A 25,735-nucleotide genomic window follows, 5' to 3' on the forward strand; every position below is an offset into this window, starting at 1 on the left:
TTTCCGAATGCACTGTATGTCCTTATTCTGGTGGTGCCCACATTTTCGGACAGATGTAGACAATTAAAAGATGTATTGGGAACTGATTTTGATCCGATCTTATAAGTGTAAAAGGACAAGAGCAGGATGAGGGATGCATGTTACCAACATACATGCATAACCCAGGGATAGGCTTAACCTCCCAAGTGACGCAGTCATCTAAGGCACTGCATCTCAGTGCAAGAGGTATCACTACAGTCCCTGGTTCGAACCCAGGCTGTGTCACATCCAGCTGTGATTGGGAGTCACATAGGGCCGCGCACAATTGGCCCAGCGTAGTCCAGATTTAGCCGGGGTAGAACTTCATTGTAAATAAGAATTTGTTCTTAACTGAATTGACTGGTTAAATTAAGAATACATTTGAATTAAAACCACCTGACCCTTGTCTCCTCTAGAATACCACGTGTACAGTAGATGGTAGTCCTTATATGACCTGATCCTGATCCTGTCTATATAAAACACAGGGTCTATATGTAACACAGTGTCTATAAAACACAGTGTCTATAAAACACAGTGTCTATAAAACACAGTGTCTATAAAACACAGGGTCTATATGAAACACAGTGTCTATCTATAAAACACAGTGTCTATAAAACACAGTGTCTATAAAACACAGTGTCTATAAAACACAGTGTCTATATGAAACACAGTGTCTATAAAACACAGTGTCTATATGTAACACAGTGTCTATAAAACACAGTGTCTATAAAACACAGTGTCTATATAAAACACAGGGTCTATATATAACACAGTGTCTATAAAACACAGTGTCTATAAAACACAGTGTCTATATAAAACACAGGGTCTATAAAACACAGGGTCTATATAAAACACAGTGTCTATAAAACACAGTGTCTATAAAACACAGTGTCTATATATAACACAGTGTCTATAAAACACAGTGTCTATAAAACACAGGGTCTATATAAAACACAGGGTCTATAAAACACAGGGTCTATATAAAACACAGGGTCTATAAAACACAGGGTCTATATATAACACAGTGTCTATAAAACACAGTGTCTATAAAACACAGTGTCTATAAAACACAGTGTCTATATATAACACAGTGTCTATAAAACACAGTGTCTATAAAACACAGTGTCTATATATAACACAGTGTCTATAAAACACAGTGTCTATAAAACACAGTGTCTATATAAAACACAGGGTCTATAAAACACAGGGTCTATATAAAACACAGGGTCTATAAAACACAGGGTCTATATGTAACACAGTGTCTATAAAACACAGGGTCTATATAAAACACAGTGTCTATAAAACACAGTGTCTATAAAACACAGTGTCTATATATAACACAGTGTCTATAAAACACAGTGTCTATAAAACACAGGGTCTATATAAAACACAGGGTCTATAAAACACAGGGTCTATATAAAACACAGGGTCTATAAAACACAGGGTCTATATATAACACAGTGTCTATAAAACACAGTGTCTATAAAACACAGTGTCTATAAAACACAGTGTCTATATATAACACAGTGTCTATAAAACACAGTGTCTATAAAACACAGTGTCTATATATAACACAGTGTCTATAAAACACAGTGTCTATAAAACACAGTGTCTATATAAAACACAGGGTCTATAAAACACAGGGTCTATATAAAACACAGGGTCTATAAAACACAGGGTCTATATGTAACACAGTGTCTATAAAACACAGTGTCTATATAAAACACAGGGTCTATAAAACACAGGGTCTATATGTAACACAGTGTCTATAAAACACAGTGTCTATAAAACACAGTGTCTATATAAAACACAGGGTCTATATGTAACACAGTGTCTATAAAACACAGGGTCTATATGTAACACAGTGTCTATAAAACACAGGGTCTATATGTAACACAGTGTCTATAAAACACAGTGTCTATAAAACACAGTGTCTATATAAAACACAGGGTCTATATGTAACACAGTGTCTATAAAACACAGTGTCTATAAAACACAGTGTCTATATAAAACACAGTGTCTATATATAACACAGTGTCTATAAAACACAGTGTCTATAAAACACAGTGTCTATATAAAACACAGTGTCTATATAAAACACAGGGTCTATAAAACACAGTGTCTATAAAACACAGTGTCTATAAAACACAGTGTCTATATATAACACAGTGTCTATATAAAACACAGTGTCTATATATAACACAGTGTCTATAAAACACAGTGTCTATAAAACACAGTGTCTATATAAAACACAGTGTCTATAAAACACAGTGTCTATAAAACACAGTGTCTATATAAAACACAGTGTCTATATAAAACACAGGGTCTATATGTAACACAGTGTCTATAAAACACAGTGTCTATAAAACACAGTGTCTATATAAAACACAGTGTCTATATATAACACAGGGTCTAAATATAACACAGGGTCTATATTTAACACACGGTCTATATAAAACACAGGGACTATATAAAACACAATGTCTATATGAAACAGAGGGTCTATATTTAACACAGGGTCTATATAAAACAGGGTCTATATATAACACAGGGTATATATATTAAACAGTGCCTATATAAAACACAGTGTCTATATAAAACACAGTGTCTATATAAAACACAGGGTCTATATAAAACACAGGGTCTATATAAAACACAGTGTCTATATAAAACACAGTGTCTATATAAAACACAGTTCTATATAAAACACAGGGTCTATATATAAAACACGGTCTATATATAAAACACGGTCTATATATAAAACACGGTCTATATAAAACACAGGGTCTATATATAAAACACGGTCTATATATAAAACACGGTCTATATAAAACACAGTCTCAGCTATGTTTAAGCCTACCTCAGAGGTCATGTTTCATCTTGTAGTGAGGAGATGAGTAACCTTTCCTGAAACCTGAAGACTTGTGTTAGCTCCCCAAGGATTCAAACCAGGTTGGTTAACACTGGTGTAACACTCTCTTACTCTCTGCAGTTATGTTGCTGTGTACAGTATATTGACCTCTGTGAGATGCTGTAACACACGTTTAAACCACTAGATACACTTGCTACATTCTCACTTTGTCACTTCGACTGGCTTTGTATGTAATTTATGTCTTGGAATTCATTACACTCCTCTGTGACACTGCTTTCTTCAAATCGACTTCAAATGAAATTGAAATCCTGACACTAGTTCCATTCTGTTTCTTATCTTCTCTCCCGATCTCTCTCTCCTCTCATACCCTACCATTCTCTTTCACCCTTCCACCCCTCCTCTCTCTTTCTCGCTGTCTCTTTCTCTTTCCCCTTATCCTTATCTCCCTCTCAGCTCCCTTCTCTCCTCTCGGCAGTGAGACTGTGGTGAAGTTTGATCCCTATGGCGACGGGATGGGGCGTTACAACATCTTCAGTTACCAGCGCAACGCTGATCGCTATGGCTACGTGCCCATCGGCGAGTGGGCGGAGACTCTGAGCCTGAGCAGTGACCTGATTCGCTGGCCAAGGGAGGTGGTGCCCCCATCCCAGTGCAGTGACCCATGTGCCCGCAATGAGATGAAGAAGATGCAGGCTGGTGAGGAACACACACACACACACACACACACACACACACACACACACACACACACACACACACACACACACACACACACACACACACACACACACACACACACACACACACACACACACACACACACACACACACACACACACACACACACACACACATAGGGCTTTGAGCAGGCTGCTCACTGCGATCTAGTGACAGCACTAATAGAAGTTTTCATGTAATTTGTTTTGGAGAATGAAATGATTTTAGCAGCTGGCGTTCATGTAAACAACCTAGTTTCCTTTTCTAACATAAACTCTGCCTAAGGTAATGCATATGTTTTTTACCTGTATCTTGTAGGAGAGTACTGTTGTTGGATCTGTACTGCATGTGAGGCTCATGAGTACCTAGCTGATGAGTTCACCTGTTCGCCCTGCGCCCCCGGCCAGTGGCCCAGTGAAGACCTCACTTTCTGCTATGACCTGCCCGAGGACTACATCATGTGGGAGGACGCCTGGGCCATCGGACCCATCAGCATCGCCATTGTCGGGTGAGACTTTAGAGGAGAGGAAGAGGGATAAGTATCACCAGTTGGTATATATATAGTGCATTCAGACCCCTTCTCTTTTACACATTTGGTTAAGTTACAGCCTTATTCTAAAATATATATATATATATTTGTATCACCATCAATCTACACACAATACCCCATAATGACAAAGCGAAAAACAGGTTTTTAGAACTTTTTGCAAATTTATAAAACATGCCTGATTTGTGTTCAGTGTTCAGACCCTTTGTTATGAGACTTGAAATTGAGCTCAGGTGCATCCTGTTTTCATTGATCATCCTTGAGATATTTCTACAACTTGATTGGAAAACCACCTGTGGTAAATTCAATTGATTGGACATGATTTGGAAAGGCACACACCAGTCTATATAAGTTCCCACAGCTGACAGTGCATGTCAGAGCAAAAACCAAGCCATGAGGTTAAAGGAATTGTCTGTAGAGCTCTGAGACAGGATTGTGTCGAGGCACAGATCTGGGGAAGGGTACCAAAAAATGTCTTCAGCATTGAAGGTCCCAAAGAACACAGTGGCCTCCATCATTCTTAAATGGAAGACGTTTGGAACCACCAAGACTATTCCTAGAGCTGTCCAAACTGAGCAATTGGGGGAGAAGGGCATTGGCCAACCCTTCTCTAGTCTGATGAAACCAAGATTAAATTTTTTCCAAGTGCACCAGCAACTCCTGTGGCGGGCCCGGCGCAGTGCATGCTAACCAAGGTCGCCAGGTGCACAGTGTTTCCTCCGACACATTGGTGCGGCTGGCTTCTGGGTTAGATGCGCGCTGTGTTAAGAAGCAGTGCGGCTTGGTTGGGTTGTGTTTCGGAGGACGCATAACTTTCGACCTTCATCTCTCCCGAGCCGTACGGGAGTCGTTGCGATGAGACAAGATAGTAACTACTAACATTTAGATACCACGAAAAAGGGTGAAATTCACAAAAAAAAAAAAATTCCAAGCCTCATGTCTGGAAGAAACCTGGCACCATCCCTACGGTGAAGCATGGTGGTAGGCGCATCATGTTCTTGGGGTGTTTTTCAGCAGCAGGGACTGGGAGACTAGTCAGGATTGAGGGAAAGATGGACACGGGGTAATTTACAGAGAGATCCTTGACGAAAACTGCTCCAGAGCGTTAAGGACCTCAGACTGGGGTGAAGGTTCACCTACCAACAGGATAACGACCCTAAGCACACAGCCAACACACCACAGGAGTGGCTTCAGGACAAGTCTCTGAATGGCCTTGAGTGGCCCAGCCAGAGCCCGGACTTGAACCCGGTCAAAGACATACAAAAGGCATAGGTGTAAAGTACAGGCTGTTGTTTAGGCCTAGTACAAATTCTAGTCGAATTAGGGGATTCAATAAAATCAACTGAAACTGATTTACTTTCCCTCTGCAGGTTCCTCTGTACATCTCTGGTGTTCTGGGTGTTTGTGAGACACAACAACACGCCCCTGGTGAAGGCATCAGGCAGAGAGTTGTGTTACATCCTGCTGCTGGGTGTCTTCATGTCCTACTCCCTCACCTTCCTCTTCCTGGCCAAGCCCTCTCCTACTATCTGCGCCATGCGACGCCTCGGCCTAAGCACCTCATTCGCTGTCTGCTACTCAGCCCTGCTTACTAAGACCAATCGGATCGCCCGGATCTTCAGCGGGGTAAAGGACGGGGGCGGGACCACAAGGCCTCGCTTCATAAGCCCCACCTCTCAGGTCAGAGGTCATCCTAGCTGTCACTCAAACAGGGATAGAGGGAAGGAGAGGGGAGGAAGGTAGGGAGGGAAGTTATAGCTCAGATGATGATGGTGTTCCTCTGTCTGATGGTGTCCCCTTCCCCCTTGCCCTCCCCTCCCCAGGTGTTTATCTGTCTCAGTCTGATATCGGTCCAGTTAGTGATGGTGTCTGTGTGGTTGCTGCTGGAGGTTCCTGGTACCAGGAGGTTTACGTTACCGGAGCGACGGCAGACAGTGATCCTGAAGTGTAACGTCCGTGACTCCAGCATGCTGCTGTCACTAGTATATGACGTGCTCCTGGTCATCCTGTGTACCGTGTAGGTGGTGTGTGTGTGTGTGTGTGTGTGTGTGTGTGTGTGTGTGTGTGTGTGTGTGTGTGTGTGTGTGTGTGTGTGTGTGTGTGTGTGTGTGTGTGTGTGTGTGTGTGTGTGTGTGTGTGTGTGTGTGTACTTCTCAAGATTTATTATTCTGTTTATCTTTTGACTTGAAGGATTATTTAGTCTTTCTTTTCGTGTCCTTTATCTGATCTAGGTACGCCTTCAAGACCAGGAAGTGTCCAGAGAACTTCAATGAGGCTAAGTTCATAGGATTTACCATGTACACAACCTGTATCATCTGGCTAGCCTTCCTGCCCATATTCTACGTCACATCCAGTGACTACAGGGTGAGAGCATGGTACACACACACACACACACACACACACACACACACACACACACACACACACACACACACACACACACACACACACACACACACACACACACACACACACACACACACACACACACACACACACACACACACACACACACAGCCCTAGGCTGTGGAAAAATAAACCGCTCCTGTGGTCTCATTAATCTGACTTTGTGATTAGTCAGGTAGGGTGTGTGTGAAGCAGGATCACGCGCATGTGTGCTTTTGTGTGTGTTTATGCATATGTCCACAAAAATAATCCTTCCTTCCTCTGCTCCTCTGTTCCAATGGAGTTACCATGCGATCTGTCTCCCTCTACAGGTCCAGACTACCACCATGTGTATCTCTGTCAGTCTCAGTGGTTTCGTGGTGTTGGGCTGTATGTTCGCTCCCAAGGTCCACATCATCATGTTTCAACCACAGAAGAACGTCACCAGTCTCCGCCTCAATATCAACCGCTTCAGTGTCAGTGGTCCTGCCACCACATGCGCTTCACACGGTATGGTTCAGTTACGGTCATAGACACTGACCACTGTGCATGGTTTGTTTATGTTGCCGAGTTATAATTTAACTAAATTCCTTAATCTTTTTTCTTCCCATTTTTTTCTCTCTCTCTCTCTCTCTCTCTCTCTCTCTCTCTCTCTCTCTCTCTCTCTCTCTCTCTCTCTCTCTCTCTCTCTCTCTCTCTCTCTCTCTCTCTCTCTCTCTCTCTCTCTCTCTCTCTCTCTCTCTCTCTCTCTCTCTCACACATACACACACATCAGTGAGTGCCCAGTATGTACCGACTGTGTGTAATGGGAGAGAAATTGTTGACTCCACCACTTCCTCTCTGTGACCCCACCCACTCACCTCTCTATCCCCACCCCTCAGAGACTTAAGTCAATAGGCACACATTGTGCCCCCCTGTCCCTTCTCCCACCACGTGGACTACCACAGTACCATTTCATGTCTGTAGAAAGTGTGCATTATGATTAAATTATTTTCTAGTGCTGTACATATCATGGAATCAACATTGTTGTAGACATACAAAAGTACAAGAGAAAATTTGTAGGAGGATTTTTTGACGCTTTGTTTTTGATAGCTTTGTTAAAAGGTTGTGTTAATTTATTTATAACTGTGTTAGGGTTGTGATAGGAGTGTGTTGTGTATGTGTGTTAGGGTTGTGATAGGAGTGTGTTGTGTATGTGTGTTAGGGTTGTGATAGGAGTGTTGTGATAGGAGTGTGTTGTGTGTGTGTGTGTGTGTGTGTGTTAGGGTTGCGATAGGAGTGTGTTGTGGTGTGTGTGTGTGTTAGGGTTGCGATAGGAGTGTGTTGTGGTGTGTGTGTGTGTGTTAGGGTTGTGATAGGAGTGTGTTGTGTATGTGTGTTAGGGTTGTGATAGGAGTGTGTTGTGATAGGAGTGTGTTGTGTGTGTGTGTGTGTATTAGTTTGCGATAGGAGTGTGTTGTGGTGTGTGTGTGTGTGTTAGGGTTGTGATAGGTAATGCTGACAACACCGGCCACGTGCGTGCGAATGCATGTGCCATTGCGCGCATGATGATTTTGTACATCCACACCAGACGCGATCGTGACACGCAGGTTGAAATATCAAAACCAACTATATTAATTTGGATGCAGGTCGAAACATTCATGGACATTTAGCTAGCTAGCTGTTGAGACAGCTAGTTAGTCCTGGGAGATGCACATTGGGTTGATATTTTACCTGACATGCATATGGTCTTCTAACTTTAACATTTTGACCCGGAGTCATACAAAGTCTTGTTCCTCTATTCTGACGATTAACCCACAGATAAAAAATGAAAACCTACTTAGTTTTGTTATATTGAATGAATCTCTCCTCCTGTGTTTGTCAAGCATCCACGTGGGTCTGTATCTTCCTGATATTCAATAAGGAGGGGACTTGCAGTCCGTGGAGCGTCTCAAATAGAACCAAGTTCTATTTTAGCGTGTGGCAATGCAGACGCTCGTTCAAGCACGTGAGCGGTGCGTACCAAATGATTGAATAATATATACTGTATGTGTCCATTTATTTTGCAACACTCGTGCACACAATGTGGCCTGTGTGTGTGTGTGTGTGTGTGTGTGTGTGTGTGTGTGTGTGTGTGTGTGTGTGTGTGTGTGTGTGTGTGTGTGTGTGTGTGTGTGTGTGTGTGTGTGTGTGTGTGTGTGTGTGTGTGTGTGTGTGTGTGTGTGTGTGTGTGTGTGTGTGTGTGTGTGTGTGTTAGGGGTGTCTGAAAACAGATGTTCTGTACGAGTAGTGGCTGCAACAGCCTCACCTGCAATAGCCCACAGACTTTCTACTCTTGTGCTTTTTTTTGTAGGTCTCATTGTAATAATAACCCAGTCAGTATGCATTTGTATGTTGTATCTGTATATTTGTATATATAATTATTGATGGTTGGAACAGCACAATGTTGACAGTATTATGTAACTCCAGTAGGATTCCCACTACTGTGGATGAAGCTCTGTGAGTGTTGACTAGCCCATAGGAATAGAAGGGCTAGAACGGACGGACATAGTCTTAAATTCATATAGTATGTTGAATCACACATTTGCTCTTATTGTAGCAGAATAGTATCAAATATGTATTAAACTTTCCCAATATGGCAGCCAGTCCACCCAATATGGACTGTGGCTTTGAACTGGAATGTTCCTTCTACTCATTCTAATTCCATGGAACAGCCACTGTATAGGAGGATCCCTTTACCTTGATGGCCATAGTAACAGACGTGTGTACAACAACAATGTTTCTATTCAACTGGTATTTCCGCATCAAACGTTAGCATCTGTGTGACAACACAAGGTAGTTCATTAAAAGTGGCTCTTTCCAAGTCTTAACTGTCAATATTAAAGAAACATTGTTGATGCAATGCCACAATCATAAACTCAGTCATTGATGTTTAATTTAGCATTTACATTCTTTGAAATCATTCCACAAGCACGGTTTGTAGAAAAGACTTTGCTGCAAACAAGTCTAGTTGAACACACATCTTCCCTGCATCCTTTAAACCAATGGTTAGGGCGTTCTCCCATGTCAATGTGTCCTGTAGTCATGTGATGTTCTATTAACCACTATGCACTGTGTGTCTGCTAGGCTTATGCTCCAGGTAGAGGCTGTCCTTATAGGCACAGATCTAGGATCTGTTTACAGTCCACCAAGCCTAACCTTAACCAGTAGGGGTAAAGATGTAAAACTGACCTTAGAGCAGTGTCTGTGGTTAAAGTCATCCTACTCCTGGTGTTACTATAACCACCCCCCCGGTCTCATTGTGTATATAAAATCAGGTGGGAGGAAGTTATTTTTTATGCATCTCAAATGGATTCCTATCCTGGACGCCTCATCTTCTTTCCTTCATCCCACTTTTCCGTAGTGTGAAACATTAAGGAAGTGGAGTCCATGAGAATGAGGCCACACCCCTCTCTGCTAACAGGATTTCCTGGAGTGTAATAACCGGTGTTGCACCTCTGACGCAGTGAGCCTGTAAAACATTTCCCCAAAGTCTTTGCAATAGTGAAAGACAGACACAAAGAGGGAGATTGAGCGAACCTAAAGAAGTTTGTGTGTGTGTTGCAGCAGGCCAAGAGGACCTGGATAATGTAAAAGCATCCCATGGCCCAGGAGGCAGAGCAGCATTGTTCAGCCCAGACACACACTAACATACACACAGCTCAGAGATTGGGAGGCTTTGTTGTCCCTAGGCTTATGCATTCACTCCCCAGCCTTGCACCCACCAGATACTAGACCCTCCTATTCCCTCCCCGCATTGCACATCACTATAGCAAACCACTGCAACATCCACTTTCACAATTCCTTTTGTTCTGATAGAGTGGGATGGGGGAGTCAAGCATGAAGAACAGAGGTGGGGGATGTTGATTCACACAAGTTCAAATCAAACTTTATTTGTCACATGCACTGACTACAAGTGCACAGTAGACCTTACCGTGAAATGCTTACTTTCAAGCCCTTAACCAACAGTGCAGTTCATGAAGAGTTAAGAAAATATTTACCAAATAAACTAAAGTAATAAAATAATAAAAACACAATAACGTAACAATAATGAGGCTATATACAGCGGGTGGACTTGGCGCTCCGGTACCGCTTGCCTTACGGTAGCAGAGAAAACAGTGACTTGGGTGACTGGAGTCTCTGACAATATTATGGGTTTTCCTCTGACACTGCCTATTATATAGGTCCAGGATGGCAGGAAGCTTGGCCCCAGTGATGTACTGGGCCGTACGCACTACCCTCTGTAGTGCCTTATGGTCAGATGCCAAGCAGTTGGCATACCAGGCAGTGATTCAACCAGTCAGGATGCTCTTGATGGTGCAGCTGTAGAACTTTGAGGATTTGGGGACCCATACCAAATCTTTTCTGTCTCCTGAGGGGGAAAAGGTTTTGTCGTGCCCTCTTCACGACTGTCTTGGTGTGTTTGGACCATGATAGATCGTTGGTGATGTGGACACCAAGGAAATCACGACCTGCTCCACGACAGCCCCGTTGATGTTAATGGGGGCCTGTTCAGCCCGCTTTTTCGGTAGCTCAGTTGGTAGAGCATGGCGCTTGTAACGCCAGGGTAGTGGGTTCGATCCCCGGGACCACCCATACGTAGAATGTATGCACACATGACTGTAAGTCGCTTTGGATAAAAGCGTCTGCTAAATGGCATATATTATTATATTATTATATTATATATTATTAGTATATATATTATTATTAATGGCATATATATTATTATATTATATATTATTATATTATTTTTCCTTTTTCCATCAGCTCCTTTGTCATTGAGGGAGAGGTTGTGGTCCTGGCACCACACTGCCAGTTCTCTGACCTCCTACCTATAGGCTGTCTAAATGTTGTCGGTGATCAGGCCTACCACTGTGTCATCAGCAACCTTAATGATGGTGTTGGAGTCGTGTTTGGCCACGCAGTCGTGGGTGAACAGCGTCCTGTCAGGAAGTCCAGGATCCAGTTGCAGAGGGAGATGTTTAGTACCAGGGTCATTACTGATGAACTTTGTGGGCACTATGGTGTTGAACGCTGACAAGTAGTCAATGAACAGCATTCTCACATAGGGGTTCCTTTTATCCAGGTGGGAAAGGGCAATGTGAAGTGCGATTGAGGCATCAGTGGATCTGTTGGGGTGGTATGCGAATTGGAGTGGGTCTAGGGTGTCCGTGAGGATGCTGTTGATGTGAGCCATGACCAGCCTTTCAAAGCACTTCATGGCTACCAACGTAGTGTGCTTCGGGGCGGTAGTCATGTAGGCAGGTTACCTTCTCTTCTTTGAGCACAGGGACTATGGTGGTCTCCTTGAAACATGTAGGTATTACAGTCTCAGTCATTTAGAGGTTGAAAATGTCAGTGAAGACACTTGCCAGTTGGTCCGCGCATGCTTTGAGTACACGTCCTGGTAATCCATCTGGCTTTGTGAATGTTGACTTGTTTAATAAAGGTCTTGCTCACATCGGCTACCGAGAGCTTTATCACACATTCATCCAGAACACTGGTGCTCTCGTGCATGCTTCAGTGTTGCTTGCCTCGAAGCGAGCGTAAAAGGCATTTAGCTTGTCTGGTAGGCTCGCGTCACTGGGCAGCTCACGTATGGGTTTCCCTTTGTAGTCCACAGTAGTTTAAGCCCTGCCACATCCGACCAGCGTCAGAGCCGGTGTAGTAGGATTCAATCTTACTACACCGGCTCTCTAATGACGGGACTTGGTGGAAAACGCCCTCTCTCAGCCAACCCTTCTCTCCACATTCCACCTCTCCATCTCACTCCCAGCCTTTGTCTCCCCATCTTTCTCTATCACCCACGCCAGTCTCCCTTCTCTCATCTTGTGAAACTTTGCTGGTGCACTTGTCTGAGCCAAGATAGCTTAAGACAGGCTCTGTACAGATCCTGAGCCCACTGCAACACATCATGCCAAGAAGGGTTCTATGAGCCCACTCCAACAGGCCAAGCACACGGAAACAGAGCCGGACTCATATACAAGCCAAGGACATGGGGCTGTCACAACTGGAGCCTTGAGGAGATGGAAGAGATGGAGAGGGAGAGATATGAGGCATATAACTACTCCCTTTGAAAGACTACTACTTATCTTGACCAACAGATGACAGGCATTGTAATGTGTACATATGATAATAGGCTATGAAAGTGACTGGTCATTCACTAGCAATGTAGATCAGTACAACAGAACAGTGATGTTAAGTCAGTGTTTTACCATTATCAGTGTCAATTTTAATGGTACCAAGTGTGTCCAAAGGGGTCTTTAATAATGTTAACAAATGTGTTCGCTTTCACAGTGTATTCTAAACTGGAATTAACCAGTGTTCCCCAGATGTTAAAGGAACAGGCCAGAACATTCCAGAGTCGAGGTAGAAGTTGCTCCTATTAGCACAGATCTAGGATCAGATCCTCAATTCTAACTGTAACCTTTAGATGATGACAATGTATCTGACCCTAGATCAGTGGTTAGGGACAATTTCACCCTACTCCACAATCTGGAGTCAAGGTGAACCCTGACCTCTTTGGACTGGCCAATCACAAAGCAATAGAGTTCATGATGCGTGCAATAATGAAGACATGATGACATCATAATAAACCATAACAAATGATACGCCTGTGTTGTTTGCTGTTTCTTGTGTGTGCAGGACCTTCATTAGAAATGAAGGGACAGATTCAAAGTGTACACAAACCATTTATTTAACTTTAAATAACAGAAAGAAGGTCAGAATCATATCATCGTATGCATAATGTAACATCGCCACGCCTGACTGAACTAGGAGAGGGTGAGGGACACTCCCTCTTCAACATCACCATGGTAACCCAACGCCTACACAGCCCCCCTAAAACAAACCAGACAGACCAAATGTGTCACTGCTCACGGACGGTGCTAATCAGACTGAGATGAGACTGTACAAGGGTGTGTGTGTAAGTCGGCCGGGTTTCTAGGGCTATGTGTGCACTTCTATCTCAAAGGATTGGACAGAAAGAACATCCCACCAAGACTTTCAGAGGGCACGTGGAACACTTTCTTTCCTCATATCCAGATTATTAAGAAAGAGTTTAAGGGTTGGTGTGAAGTTGGTCTCAGATGGCAAAACACCTGAATAAAAACAACATGGCCACCAAAGCAACCTGATAACAGAGTGGCGGAAAATAACACAACACATACACACCCTCTTAAATTACATCACCCATATACCACACCATACACACCCTCTTAAATTACATCACCCATATACCACACCATACACACCCTCTTAAATTACATCACCCATATACCACACCATACACACCCTCTTAAATTACATCACCCATATACCACACCATACACACCCTCTTAAATTACACCACCCATATACCACACCATACACACCCTCTTAAATTACACCACCCATATACCACACCATACACACCCTCTTAAATTACACCACCCATATACCACACCATACACACGCTCTTAAATTACACCACCCATATACCACACCATACACACCCTCTTAAATTACACCACCCATATACCACACCATACACACCCTCTTAAATTACACCACCCATATACCACACCATACACACCCTCTTAAATTACACCACCCATATACCACACCATACACAACCTCTTAAATTACACCACCCATATACCACACCATACACACCCTCTTAAATTACATCACCCATATACCACACCATACACACCCTCTTAAATTACACCACCCATATACCACACCATACACACCGTCTTAAATTACACCACCCATATACCACACCATACACACTGTCTTAAATTACATCATCCATATACCACACCATACACACCCTCTTAAATTACACCACCCATATACCACACCACACACACCCTCTTAAATTACACCACCCATATACCACACCATACACACCCTCTTAAATCATGCCAGCCATATACCACACCATACACACCCTCTTAAATTACACCACCCATATACCACACCATACACACCGTCTTAAATCACATCACCCATATACCACCCCATACACACCCTCTTAAATCATGCCAGCCATATACCACACCATACACACCCTCTTAAATCATGCCAGCCATATACCACATACACACCCTCTTAAATCATGCCAGCCATATACCACACCATACACACCCTCTTAAATCATGCCAGCCATATACCACATACACACCCTCTTAAATCATGCCAGCCATATACCACACCATACATACCCTCTTAAATCATGCCAGCCATATACCACACCATACACGCCCTCTTAAATCATGCCAGCCATATACCACATACACATCCTCTTAAATCATGCCAGCCATATACCACACCATTACACACCCTCTTAAATCATGCCAGCCATATACCACATACACACCCTCTTAAATCATGCCAGCCATATACCACACCATACACACCCTCTTAAATCATGCCAGCCATATACCACACCATACACACCCTCTTAAATCATGCCAGCCATATACCACATACACACCCTCTTAAATCATGCCAGCCATATACCACACCATACATACCCTCTTAAATCATGCCAGCCATATACCACACCATACACGCCCTCTTAAATCATGCCAGCCATATACCACATACACATCCTCTTAAATCATGCCAGCCATATACCACTCCATTACACACCCTCTTAAATCATGCCAGCCAAATACCACATACACACCCTCTTAAATCATGCCAGCCATATACCACACCATACACACCCTCTTAAATCATGCCAGCCATATACCAACAATCCAGAGATTATGAAAGAAGGGTGTAATGTCCTTTCACATGTGTTTGTGTCAGTGAGCGTGCATTATGGGTGTGTGTTCTCTCAGGGGGTCTGTGTACTCTGCATGTGTGTATGTATCACAGGAGGCTGCTGATGGGAGGACAGCTCATAGTAATGGCCGGAACGGAGCGAATGGACTGACATCAAACACATGGAAACCATGTTTGATGTATTTCATGCTATTCCACTCCAACCTTTACCACGAGCCCCTCCTCCCCCATTGAGGTGCCACCAACCTCCTGTATGTATGTGTGTCAAACACTCAACAGGGGTGATCTGTTGAAAAAGTCTCTGAAGTCTCTCTTTCTTCACCCCCAACACCAATCCGTTTGACTGTGAGTAGTTCAACTGTTCAGTTTCATAACTTTCTCCGTTTCCCTGTGGATGAAATAGACAGATACACACGTTAGTCCGTGATCTAGCATTACCAAGAGAGAAACAGATTCTGCACTTGCAAATTAATGCACACACGTAGGTAATGTAGTTTGATTTCTGTGTAGTTTTAACCCTAGATGTGATGGCTTTGAGTTTGCGTAACAGTGATGTTTTTTTTGGAGTAGACTACCTCGTCCTCCACCCATCCCTCCCTCCATCACAGCTGTCCAACCACCGGCAGTTAACACCTTATTGGACGACATCACCAGCTTAGAGAATTTATACTCCAGCCTATCAGAGACAGGGGGAGACTTAGAAAAGTCAACCTAGAGTACTTGTTCTTCCAGAAGTATGAATGAATTAATGGGGTGAAGGACTGAATCAGTTCCTACCTCTTGTTCTTCTTCCAGAAGTAGCAGGTGATGAAGAGCAGTGCGGCGGTGAATACTCCTATCGCCGCCCCCATCTTTACCAAGAAGTTCATGCTATTACACGGCCAGGTCTTGTTCTCCGGGAGGGACACCCCTGCTCTACACAGTTTTGGTTCATTCCACACATACATCAAGTTCTGAGGAGAGAGCAGGAACACACAAATGATCAAGTTAAATGTAATATTATATAATTAAGCAATAAGGCCTGGGGGGATGTGGTATATGGCCAATATACCACGTCTAAGGGTTGTTCTTACGCACAACGCAATGTGGAGTGCCTGGATACAGCCATTAGCCGTGGTATATTGGCCATATACCACAAACCCCTGAGGTGCCTTATTGATATTATAAACTGGTTTCCAACATAATTAGAACAGTAATAATAATGTTTTGGTAAAACGCGTGGTATATGGTCTGATATACCACGGCTTTCAGCCAATCAGCATTCAGGGCTCGAACCACCCGGTTTATAACTGAACATAGAGAATGGTAAGTATAACACACGCACACACCTCCCTTGCAGGCTGTCTCTATCTGGTGGTAGTACGTGGCGGTACACTGAGGGCACGCCCTCGAGGTACAGCCGTCACATCTCCCAGCTGGACACTGACTACAACAGAGAAATATACCGTAACTCTAATGTATGTAACCATTACTTTATAAGGACAGTCTCAATGAGATTGAATCTAATCAAATCTGAATGCTAAATCCATGTTTGTCTTCAGCTTCCTTCATTCCCCCAGCCTGCAGCCCCATCACACAGAGTTAGATAACTAGCTGCCTGGGAGTAAAAACAAACTTCTCCATACTAATTTGACAGTCACAAGAGGATTCAGATTTTCTGTGAATTCAGTTTGCAGTTCATTTCGAGCTTGGACTTCTTTCAAGTCGTTCCTTTTAGTAGAAAACTCCATTGAGGCTGCAGTTTCTGAGAAAGACAGAAAGAGGAAAAGAGAGAAAGAGAGAAAGAGAGAGGGGGAAGAGGAGCGGTAAGGAGCCAGACAGACAGTAAGTACCTGGGTACTGTGAGTTCTCCTTGTGAGCTCCTATCCGAGTTACAGCGAAGTGTCACCACCACATTACGACCTGCTTCACATGCCGAGGTTGTCCCAGAGAACTAATCAATAGATGGTGAAAAAACAGCAGGGTACTACTGTGTAAGAGCTACTAAAAACTACTAGCTGGGCCCCAATAACAGTATCCACAGAAGAGGTTGTTTTAGAATGTGTTTTAAGATGTAGAGAACATAAACCTACCGGTAGAAGTTTGCATTTAGGACTTTGTTGGTGGTCTTATGGAACAAGTCTTGTCTTGCCTTCACTCCATTCAGAGGCCACTGGTGCTCCTACACACATTCAGCCATCAACAGGGTTGGGAAGGTTACTTTCTAAATGTAATCCATTACAGGTACTAGCTACCTTTCTAATGAATGCTCCTATCGCCGCCCCCACCTGTACCAAGAAGTCCATGCTATTACACGGAGAGGTCTTGTTCTCTGGGATAGAGCAGGAACACACATGATAAAGTTGAATTTAATATTATATACAATTGAAGTCAGAAGTTTACATACACCTTGGCCAAATACATTTAAACTCAGTTTTTCACAATTACTGACATTTAATGCTAGTAAAGATGCCCCGTCTTAGGTAAATTAGGATCACCACTTTATTTTAATGTGAAATGTCAGAATAATAGTAGAGAGAATGATATATTTCAGCTTTTATTTCTTTCATTACATTCCCAGTGGGTCAGAAGTTTGCATATACTCAATTAGTATTTGGTATCATTGCCTTTAAATTGTTTAACTTGGGTCAAACGTTTCGGGTAGCCTTCTACAAGCTTTCCACAAAAGGTTGGGTTTGGCACATTCCTCCTGACAGAGCTGGTAACTGAATCGGGTTTTTAGGCCTCCTTGCTCCACACGCATTTTCCGTTCTGCCCACAAATTTTCTATAGGATTGAGGTCAGAGCTTTGTGATGGCCACACCAAAATACCTTGACTTTGTTGTCCTTAAGCCATTTTGCCACAACTTTGGAAGTATGCTTGGGGTCATTTTCCATTTAGAAGACCCATTTGCAACCAAGCTTTAACTTCCTGACTGATGTCTTGAGATGCTGCTTCAATTTATCCACATAATTTCCCATCCTCATGATGCCATCTATTTTGTGAAGTGCACCAGTCCCTACTGCAGAAAAGCACCCCCACAACATGATGCTGCCACCCCCTGTGCTTCACGGTTAGCATGGTATTCTTCGGGTTGCAAGACTCCCCTCATTTTGTCTGTCATAGTTGAAGTGTACCTATGATGAAAATTACAGGCCTCTCTCATCTTTTTAAGTGGGAGAACTTACACAATTGGTGGCTGACTAAATACTTTTTGCCCCACTGTATAGGCCTATTGTTTACGTTTTTGTTGGTGACACTTTGATATCTCAATCATTTGCAGCCGTTTAAAGGGTGAATCTACAATTGAAACAATTACAAAGCCTCACCCTGCCTCTGTTTTGGTAAAAAGCTGATTACTCTCAGCTTAATAGACAGAGTAATGGATGCAAGGACTGACCATCCATTCAATAAAAAGTATTGTTTTAACCGTATTTTTAGGCAACACAGTGTTTGTGTACATTTACAATGTTTGCAAACATTGGAGAAAAACAACTTTATATGTTGGGTTCTCATGGAGTGTGAGTGTTGAACAAAGCTCATTCAAGTGGAATCAGTGGATATACACTACCTGTCAACATTTTTAGAACAACTACATTTACATTTACATTTAAGTCATTTAGCAGACGCTCTTATCCAGAGCGACTTACAAATTGGTGCATTCACCTTATGACATCCAGTGGGACAGTCACTTAACAATAGTGCATCTAAAACTTAGGGGGGGTGGGGTGAGAGGGATTACTTAACCTATCCTAGGTATTCCTTAAACTACTCATCCAAGGGTTTTTCTTTATTTGTACTATATTGTAGAGTAATAGTGAAGATATCAAAACTATGAAATAACACATGAGGAATCATGTAGTAACCATGAAGAATCTAAATATTTTTTATATTTGAGATTCTAGCCACCCTTTACCTTAATGACATCTTTGCACATGCTTGGCATTCTCTCAACCAGCTTCATCTGGATTGCTTTTCCAACAGTCTTGAAGGAGTTCCCACATATGCTGAATACTTGTTGGCTGCTTTTCCTTCACTTGGCGGTCCAACTCATCCAAAACAGTCTCAATTTGGTTGAGGTCGGGGGCTGGTGAAGGCCAGGTCATCTGATGCAGCACTCCATCACTCTCCTTCTTGGTAAAATAGCCCTTATACAGCCTGGGGGTGTGTTGGGTCATTGTCCTGTTGAAAAACAAATGATAATCCCACTAAGCGCAAACCAGATGGGATGGCGTATCGCTGCAGAATGCTGTGGTAGCCATGCAGATTTAGTGTGCCTTGAATTCTAAATTAAATCACAGACAGTGTCACCAGCAAAGCACCACCACACCATCACACCTCCTCCTCCATGCTTTACGGTGGGAAATACACATGCGGAGATCATCCGTTCACCCACACGGCGTCTCACAAAGACATGGCGGTTGGAACCAAAAATCTACGATTTGGACTCTAGACCAAAGCACAGATTTCCACCGGTCTAATGTCCATTGCTCGTGTTTCTTATCCCAAGCTTGTCTCTTCTTATTATTGGTGTCCTTTAGTAGTGGTTTCTTTGCAGCAATTCAACCACGAAGGCCTGATTCACACAGTCTCCTCTGAACAGTTGTTGGGTTGCAAATTCTGTGGCTGGTAATGAACTTATCCCAGAGGTAACTCTGGGTCTTCCATTCCTGTGGAGGTCCTCATTAGAGCCAGTTTCATCATAGCGCACGATGGATATGCGACTGCACTTTTCCGAAGTTGACTGACCTTCATGTCTTAAAGTAATGATGGACTGTTGTTTCTCTTGAATTATTTGAGCTTTTCTTGCCATAATATGGTCTTGGTCTTTTACCAAACAGGGCTATCTTCTGTATACCATCCCTACCTTGTCAAAACACAACTGATTGGCTCAAACACATTAAGGAAAGAAATACCACAAATGAACTTTAACAAGGCACACCTGTTAATTAAAATGCAGGTGACTATCTCATGATGCTGGTTGAGAGAATGCCAAGAGTGTCCAAAGCTGTCATCAAGGCAAAGGGTGGCAAATTGAAGAATCTCACATATATTTTGATTTGTGTAACACTGTTTTGGTTACTACATGATTCCATATGTGTTATTTGTAGTTTTGATGTCTTCACTATTATTCTACAATGTAGAAAATAGTAAAATAAAGAAAAACCCTTGAATGAGTAGGTGTTCTAAAATTTTTGACTGGTAGTGTACATCATTAATTTATTTATAAAAAAATAAATAAATAAAGATTGCCCCTTTTAAGACTATCAAAAGTGCACGAGTTTGAGCATGTGTCTGTTAGGCCTTTTCCAGCAATAATTCGATTGAGCAATAAAAGCCCCACTCGTGGTCTTCTTAAATTAAACTAGTTTTTGACAGTTTGGGGCACAATACCGTGGAGAAGTTCAGAACGTAAAAACTCCCTCACATTTGTATTTCATAGGCTGGGATCCGCACCATGCAGCTGTTGCAAGAGGGCATTTTTCACCGGCTCTCTGCTGATTGCAAAAATAATGATTGATAGGCAGCTTAAACTTCTTCAATTCAACCATTATTGGGTTAGGGCTCCCGAGTGGTGCACCTCTCAGTGCTAGAGGCGTCACTTCAGACACCCTGGTTTGAATCCAAGCTGTATCACAACCGGCCGTGATTGGGAGTCCCATAGGGTGGTGCACAATTGGTCCAGTGTCATCCAGGTTTGGCCGGTGAAGGCCATCATTGTAAATAAGAATTTGTCTTTAACTGACTTGCCTATTTTAATAAAAGGTTAATTAAACATTTTAAAATGATAATAAATATATACATTTGTGAACAGCCATCCACAACAACCACAATCCGTAAGGTGCAAATAGGTAAATGAGAGAGTAGCAATGTGATTCACATCAATGCGCTATGTAGATGTCAATAATAAGTGATAAGGTATTGCCTGTAGACGACACCACTGCTGTCATCCTTACCGCCAAGCGTTTATTCAAGTTGGATCATCTTTGGATGCCGACAGCAGTCGCATCATTGGAAGACATAGCTTGAACTGTAGCCTACAAAAGCCTATTCCTGCTCTTTTTCCGCGATCCATCAAACACATTTGCTGTGTCATCAGTCGTCTCTGACTTGTGGTCAGATTCGCTCAGGCAGAACCTACTTAAACTTGCGACCCTTTTTATCAATGCTGATTAGAATGTCATTGAGAAAACAGAAAGATGTCCGCAAACAATGTCTCGCAAACATCCTTTCTGAATTGAAAAGTAATCCAAGAAGTAATCTATTTTTTCAAAAGTATATGTAATCTGATTTCAATATTTTTGCTGGTAACGTAGCGGATTAGTTTTCACGTAATCCGTTACTCACCAACCCTGTCTATTAATTAATCAAACAACACCTATTCTATACCAGTGCCAAAGATTGGCATCAGGTTACAAGGAAAGTGTGTGTGGTTGTGTGTACTCACCCAAGAACGTGTCTGCTGATCTGGTGGACTGGGGGGATAGTGCTGTGCGGAAGCCCCGCCCACTGGAGGGGATGATGGTTGATTGACAGATGAAACTCTCCACCACATTGGCTGATTCCCAGGTCTCTTTCTGAGAGTCGGCGCTGGATAGGTCAGTCACATTATCTGTACACACAGCCCTCCTATCCTGAGAAATTGAAGCTCAATTCAGGATCACAATGTAATTGTAGGTTGAAAATATTGTTCATCAATGAGTGTGTGCGTGTGCCTGCGTACCTCTCCACAGAGTCTGATGTTGAAGAGGTGGTAGTACTTAGTTCCTTTAGAGGTAAAACTGGGTCTGTTCCTCAGTGTTCCAACAGAGCCGAGAGAATTGTAGTCTAAACTCTGAGAAACTTTGTTATCAGAGTAGGAAAAACACACAAACATTCAGTTGTGCACTATTATGCAACTTGTGGAAGAAACAATGGACACACACTTTTATTCATCAAGCTCGACCCACCTTCACACACACACACACACAGTCTTGTACAGCTAACCTTGTGGGGGGACACAATTCAGTCCCATTCAAAATCCTATTTTCCCTCACCCGTATTCTTAACCTTACCCTAACCCTAACCCAAAAACGTAACCTTAACCCTAACCCTAGCTCCTAACCCTAAACGTAATTCTAACCCTAACACTATTTCTAACCTTAACCCCAAACCCCCTAGAAATAGCATCGTGTCCCCAATTGGTCAAATTTTTGTTTGTTTACTATTCTTGTGGGGACTTCTGGTCCCCGCAAGGATATCTAAACACGTCCACACACACACACACACACACACACACACACACACACACACACACACACACACACACACACACACACACACACACACACACACACACACACACACACACACACACACACACACACACACACACACACACACACCTTGTTACTCTTGCTGGATGGTCCACAGGGTTTGCAGACCTCTGGACTCTGGGTGTTGTGTGAGGTGAGGTGTGTGTTGGGGGGCATTCTGTGCACTGGCTGGTGTGTGTGTGTGTGTGTATGTAGTGTCCTGGAGGGCAGGGGACACACAGCGAGCGGAGGGCACAGGCCTGACACTCTGACGACACACCGTCTACCGTGTTACTCACTGAGATGGTGTAGATATGCACCATGCCGTTCACATTCTAACGCACCTGGAGGAGAGAAAGAGAGAAAGTGCTCTATTAGTATACAATTGGGTGTCTGTGTTACTGCATTGTGTGTGTGTGTTACTGCATTGTGTGTCTGTGTACTGACGTCAGAGGCTTGGTTGGTCCTCTGGAAAGCCTATGTGTATGATACAGAGGTGTTCTTGGTCACGATGTATGTGTATGACTGTCTGACCTTATACTGCCCTCCCACAACTCCACCACCGTTGTTCTCTTCCTGTTTATATCCTACACACAGTGATGTCATTTCCTTTACACATTCAAAAGTAGTTTACACATGTCCAACTATTTTCCAGTTGCCAATTACAAAAGTCATATTAAAGGAATAGAAATGCCCACACACTTGTGTATATGCTACTGTGTAGTTTGCAGTGAGTGTGGGGTTTTCTTTATCTTGTGCTGTTCTCACCATCATAAAGTACAGCTCACAGTCAGCTGAACACACCATGTCAAACTCAAAGATGATATGGCTAAACTCTGTCCCTACACCACTTGTTACTGAGGCCTGAGGATGGACACACACACAAATTAAGAGAGACCAAGAAGGATAGGGGAAGAGAGCGAGAGACAGTGACAGACAGATTGAGGTTAACAGATGCACTTGAAGCCAGGTACATGGAGGTTGAGGATGAGGTAGTCATTATCAGAGCCCCGTGCGCCACTGCAGATATGATTCCCCGCTACCTCCCAACCTGAGGGAGATACATACATATCAGAACAGATACACACACACACACACACACACACACACACACACACACACACACACACACACACACACACACACACACACACACACACACACACACACACACACACACACACACACACACACACACACACACACACACACACACACACACAACAGGGTCTTCCCTGACTAACTCAAATGTGTCTCATGTCCCACCTATGCATTTTGCTGAAGGCAGGGGTACCCAACCCTCCATCATAAAGTCTCTCTTTATTCTTATCCTGCGGTAAAAGCCTGCATATCAGCAGCTTTCCAGGAGGGTTGTTCCTCTTACCCCATAGCCTGAGGAACATGTCAACAACAGTAAAGAGCAACAGTGCCCTCTAGACCTCAGTGAGTGCAGCTGCACCAACCCACCGTTAATACCGTCACACTTGGAGCTTCTCACGTTGATGCAGGACATCTTCATGTTGGCTGGTATAACATTCCACCACTTAAACTGATAACCTACCGCAGGCTCAGTACCTGCCAGACACGACTCACACACTGGGAGAGAGAGAGAATGGGGAGAGCAGAGGGAGAGAAAGAGATCAACATTTTGGAAATCAAACCTAAATAAAAACCAGCGCCCATTGGGAAAGCAGAAAGGACAAGGGAGAAAGGGCTATATTGTTAGCTTTGACCCCATCAGAGAATGTCCCATGGGGGCAGGGAGAGCAGGTAGCTGTGTTGTTGTTACAGAAACCGGGGTTGTAGGGGGGCATGTCTCACGGTGAGACGCCTAAGACAGCATTACAGGGAGACAGGATGGACAGCTGATCGTCCTCATTAGTCCGCATTAGTGGCAGACCACGTGTAACAACACCTGTACAGGATCGGTACATCCGAACATCACACCTGCAGGACAGGTACAGAATGGCAAGAACAACTGCCGAGTCACACCAGGAACTCACAATCCCTCCATCAGTGCTCAGACTGTCCTCAATAGGCTGAGAGAGGCTGGACTGAGGGCTTGTAGGCCTGTTGTAAGGCAGGTCCTCACCAGACATCACCGGCAACAATGTTGCCTATGGGCACAAACCCACGGTTGCAGGACCAGACAGGACTGGCAAAAAGTGCTCTTCACTGACGAGTCGCGGTTTTGTCTCACCAGGGGAGATGGTCGGATGTGCGTTTATTGTCAAAGGAATGAGCGTTACACCGACGTCTGTACTCTGGAGCGGGATCGATTTGGAGGTGGAGGGTCCGTCATCATCTGGGGCGGTGTGTCACAGCATCGTCGGACAGAGCTTGTTGTCATTGCAGGCAATCTCAACACTGAGCGTTACAGGAAAGACATCCTCCTCCCTGATGTGGTACCCTTCCTGCAGGCTCATCCTGACATGGCCTTCCAGCATGACAATGCCACCAGACATACTGCTCTTTCTGTGTGTGATTTCCTGCAAAACAGGAATGTCAATGTTCTGCCAAGAGCCCGGATCTCAATCCCATTGAGCACGTCTGGGACCTGTTGAATCGAAGGGTGAGGGCTAAGGCCATTCTACCCAGAAATGTCCGGGAACTTGCAGGTGCCTTGGTGGAAGAGTGGATAACATCTCACAGAAAGAACTAGCAAATCTTATGCAGTCCACGAGGAGGAGATGCACTGCAGTACTTAATGCAGCTGGTGGTCACACCAGATACTGACTGTTACTTTTGATTTTGACCCCCCTCTGTTCAGGAACACATTATTCCATGAATGTGTTAGTCACATGTCTGAGGAACCTGTTAAGTTTATGTCTCAGTTGTTGAGTCTTATTTACACATGTTAAGTTTGTGAAAATAAACGCAGTTGACAGTGAGAGGACATTTATTGTTTTGCTGAGCTTGCTGGACAGTGAAGCTATTTATTTTTTATTTGGCTCTATACTCCACCATATTAGATTTGAGATAGAATGTTTGATTAGGTGACAGTACAGAATGTCATGGCTTTTTTAAAAGATGCTAAGTCAGATGGGGACAGCTATTTTAAACAGGCCAACAACCTTCAAGAATGGTGCTGGTCAAGTGCCCTCCACGTCAATGTGGATGTAAAGCAG

General features: G+C 43.4%; 1 protein-coding gene and 1 pseudogene across 4 annotated transcripts in view; one reads left to right on the plus strand and one right to left on the minus strand.

The window, feature by feature from the left end:
* LOC124036234 (metabotropic glutamate receptor 3-like) overlaps window positions 1-7,752 on the plus strand; it is a 71,263-nt gene extending 63,511 nt beyond the window's left edge. For all 4 annotated transcript variants that reach the window (XM_046350553.1, XM_046350535.1, XM_046350545.1 and 1 more), the window contains 7 exons: window positions 3,344-3,586; window positions 3,926-4,115; window positions 5,525-5,834; window positions 5,978-6,171; window positions 6,386-6,518; window positions 6,872-7,049; window positions 7,315-7,752. In XM_046350553.1, coding sequence (XP_046206509.1) covers window positions 3,344-3,586; window positions 3,926-4,115; window positions 5,525-5,834; window positions 5,978-6,171; window positions 6,386-6,518; window positions 6,872-7,049; window positions 7,315-7,385 — 1,319 coding nt within the window. In that variant the 3' untranslated portion in view covers window positions 7,386-7,752. The remainder of the gene's footprint in view (window positions 1-3,343; window positions 3,587-3,925; window positions 4,116-5,524; window positions 5,835-5,977; window positions 6,172-6,385; window positions 6,519-6,871; window positions 7,050-7,314) is intronic.
* Window positions 7,753-14,521: 6,769 nt separating this feature from the next.
* Window positions 14,522-24,421, minus strand: LOC124042778 (annotated as a pseudogene).
* Window positions 24,422-25,735: the final 1,314 nt, after the last annotated feature.

This window comes from Oncorhynchus gorbuscha, linkage group LG01, assembly GCF_021184085.1.
Source record: "Oncorhynchus gorbuscha isolate QuinsamMale2020 ecotype Even-year linkage group LG01, OgorEven_v1.0, whole genome shotgun sequence".
Lineage (NCBI taxonomy): Eukaryota > Metazoa > Chordata > Actinopteri > Salmoniformes > Salmonidae > Oncorhynchus > Oncorhynchus gorbuscha.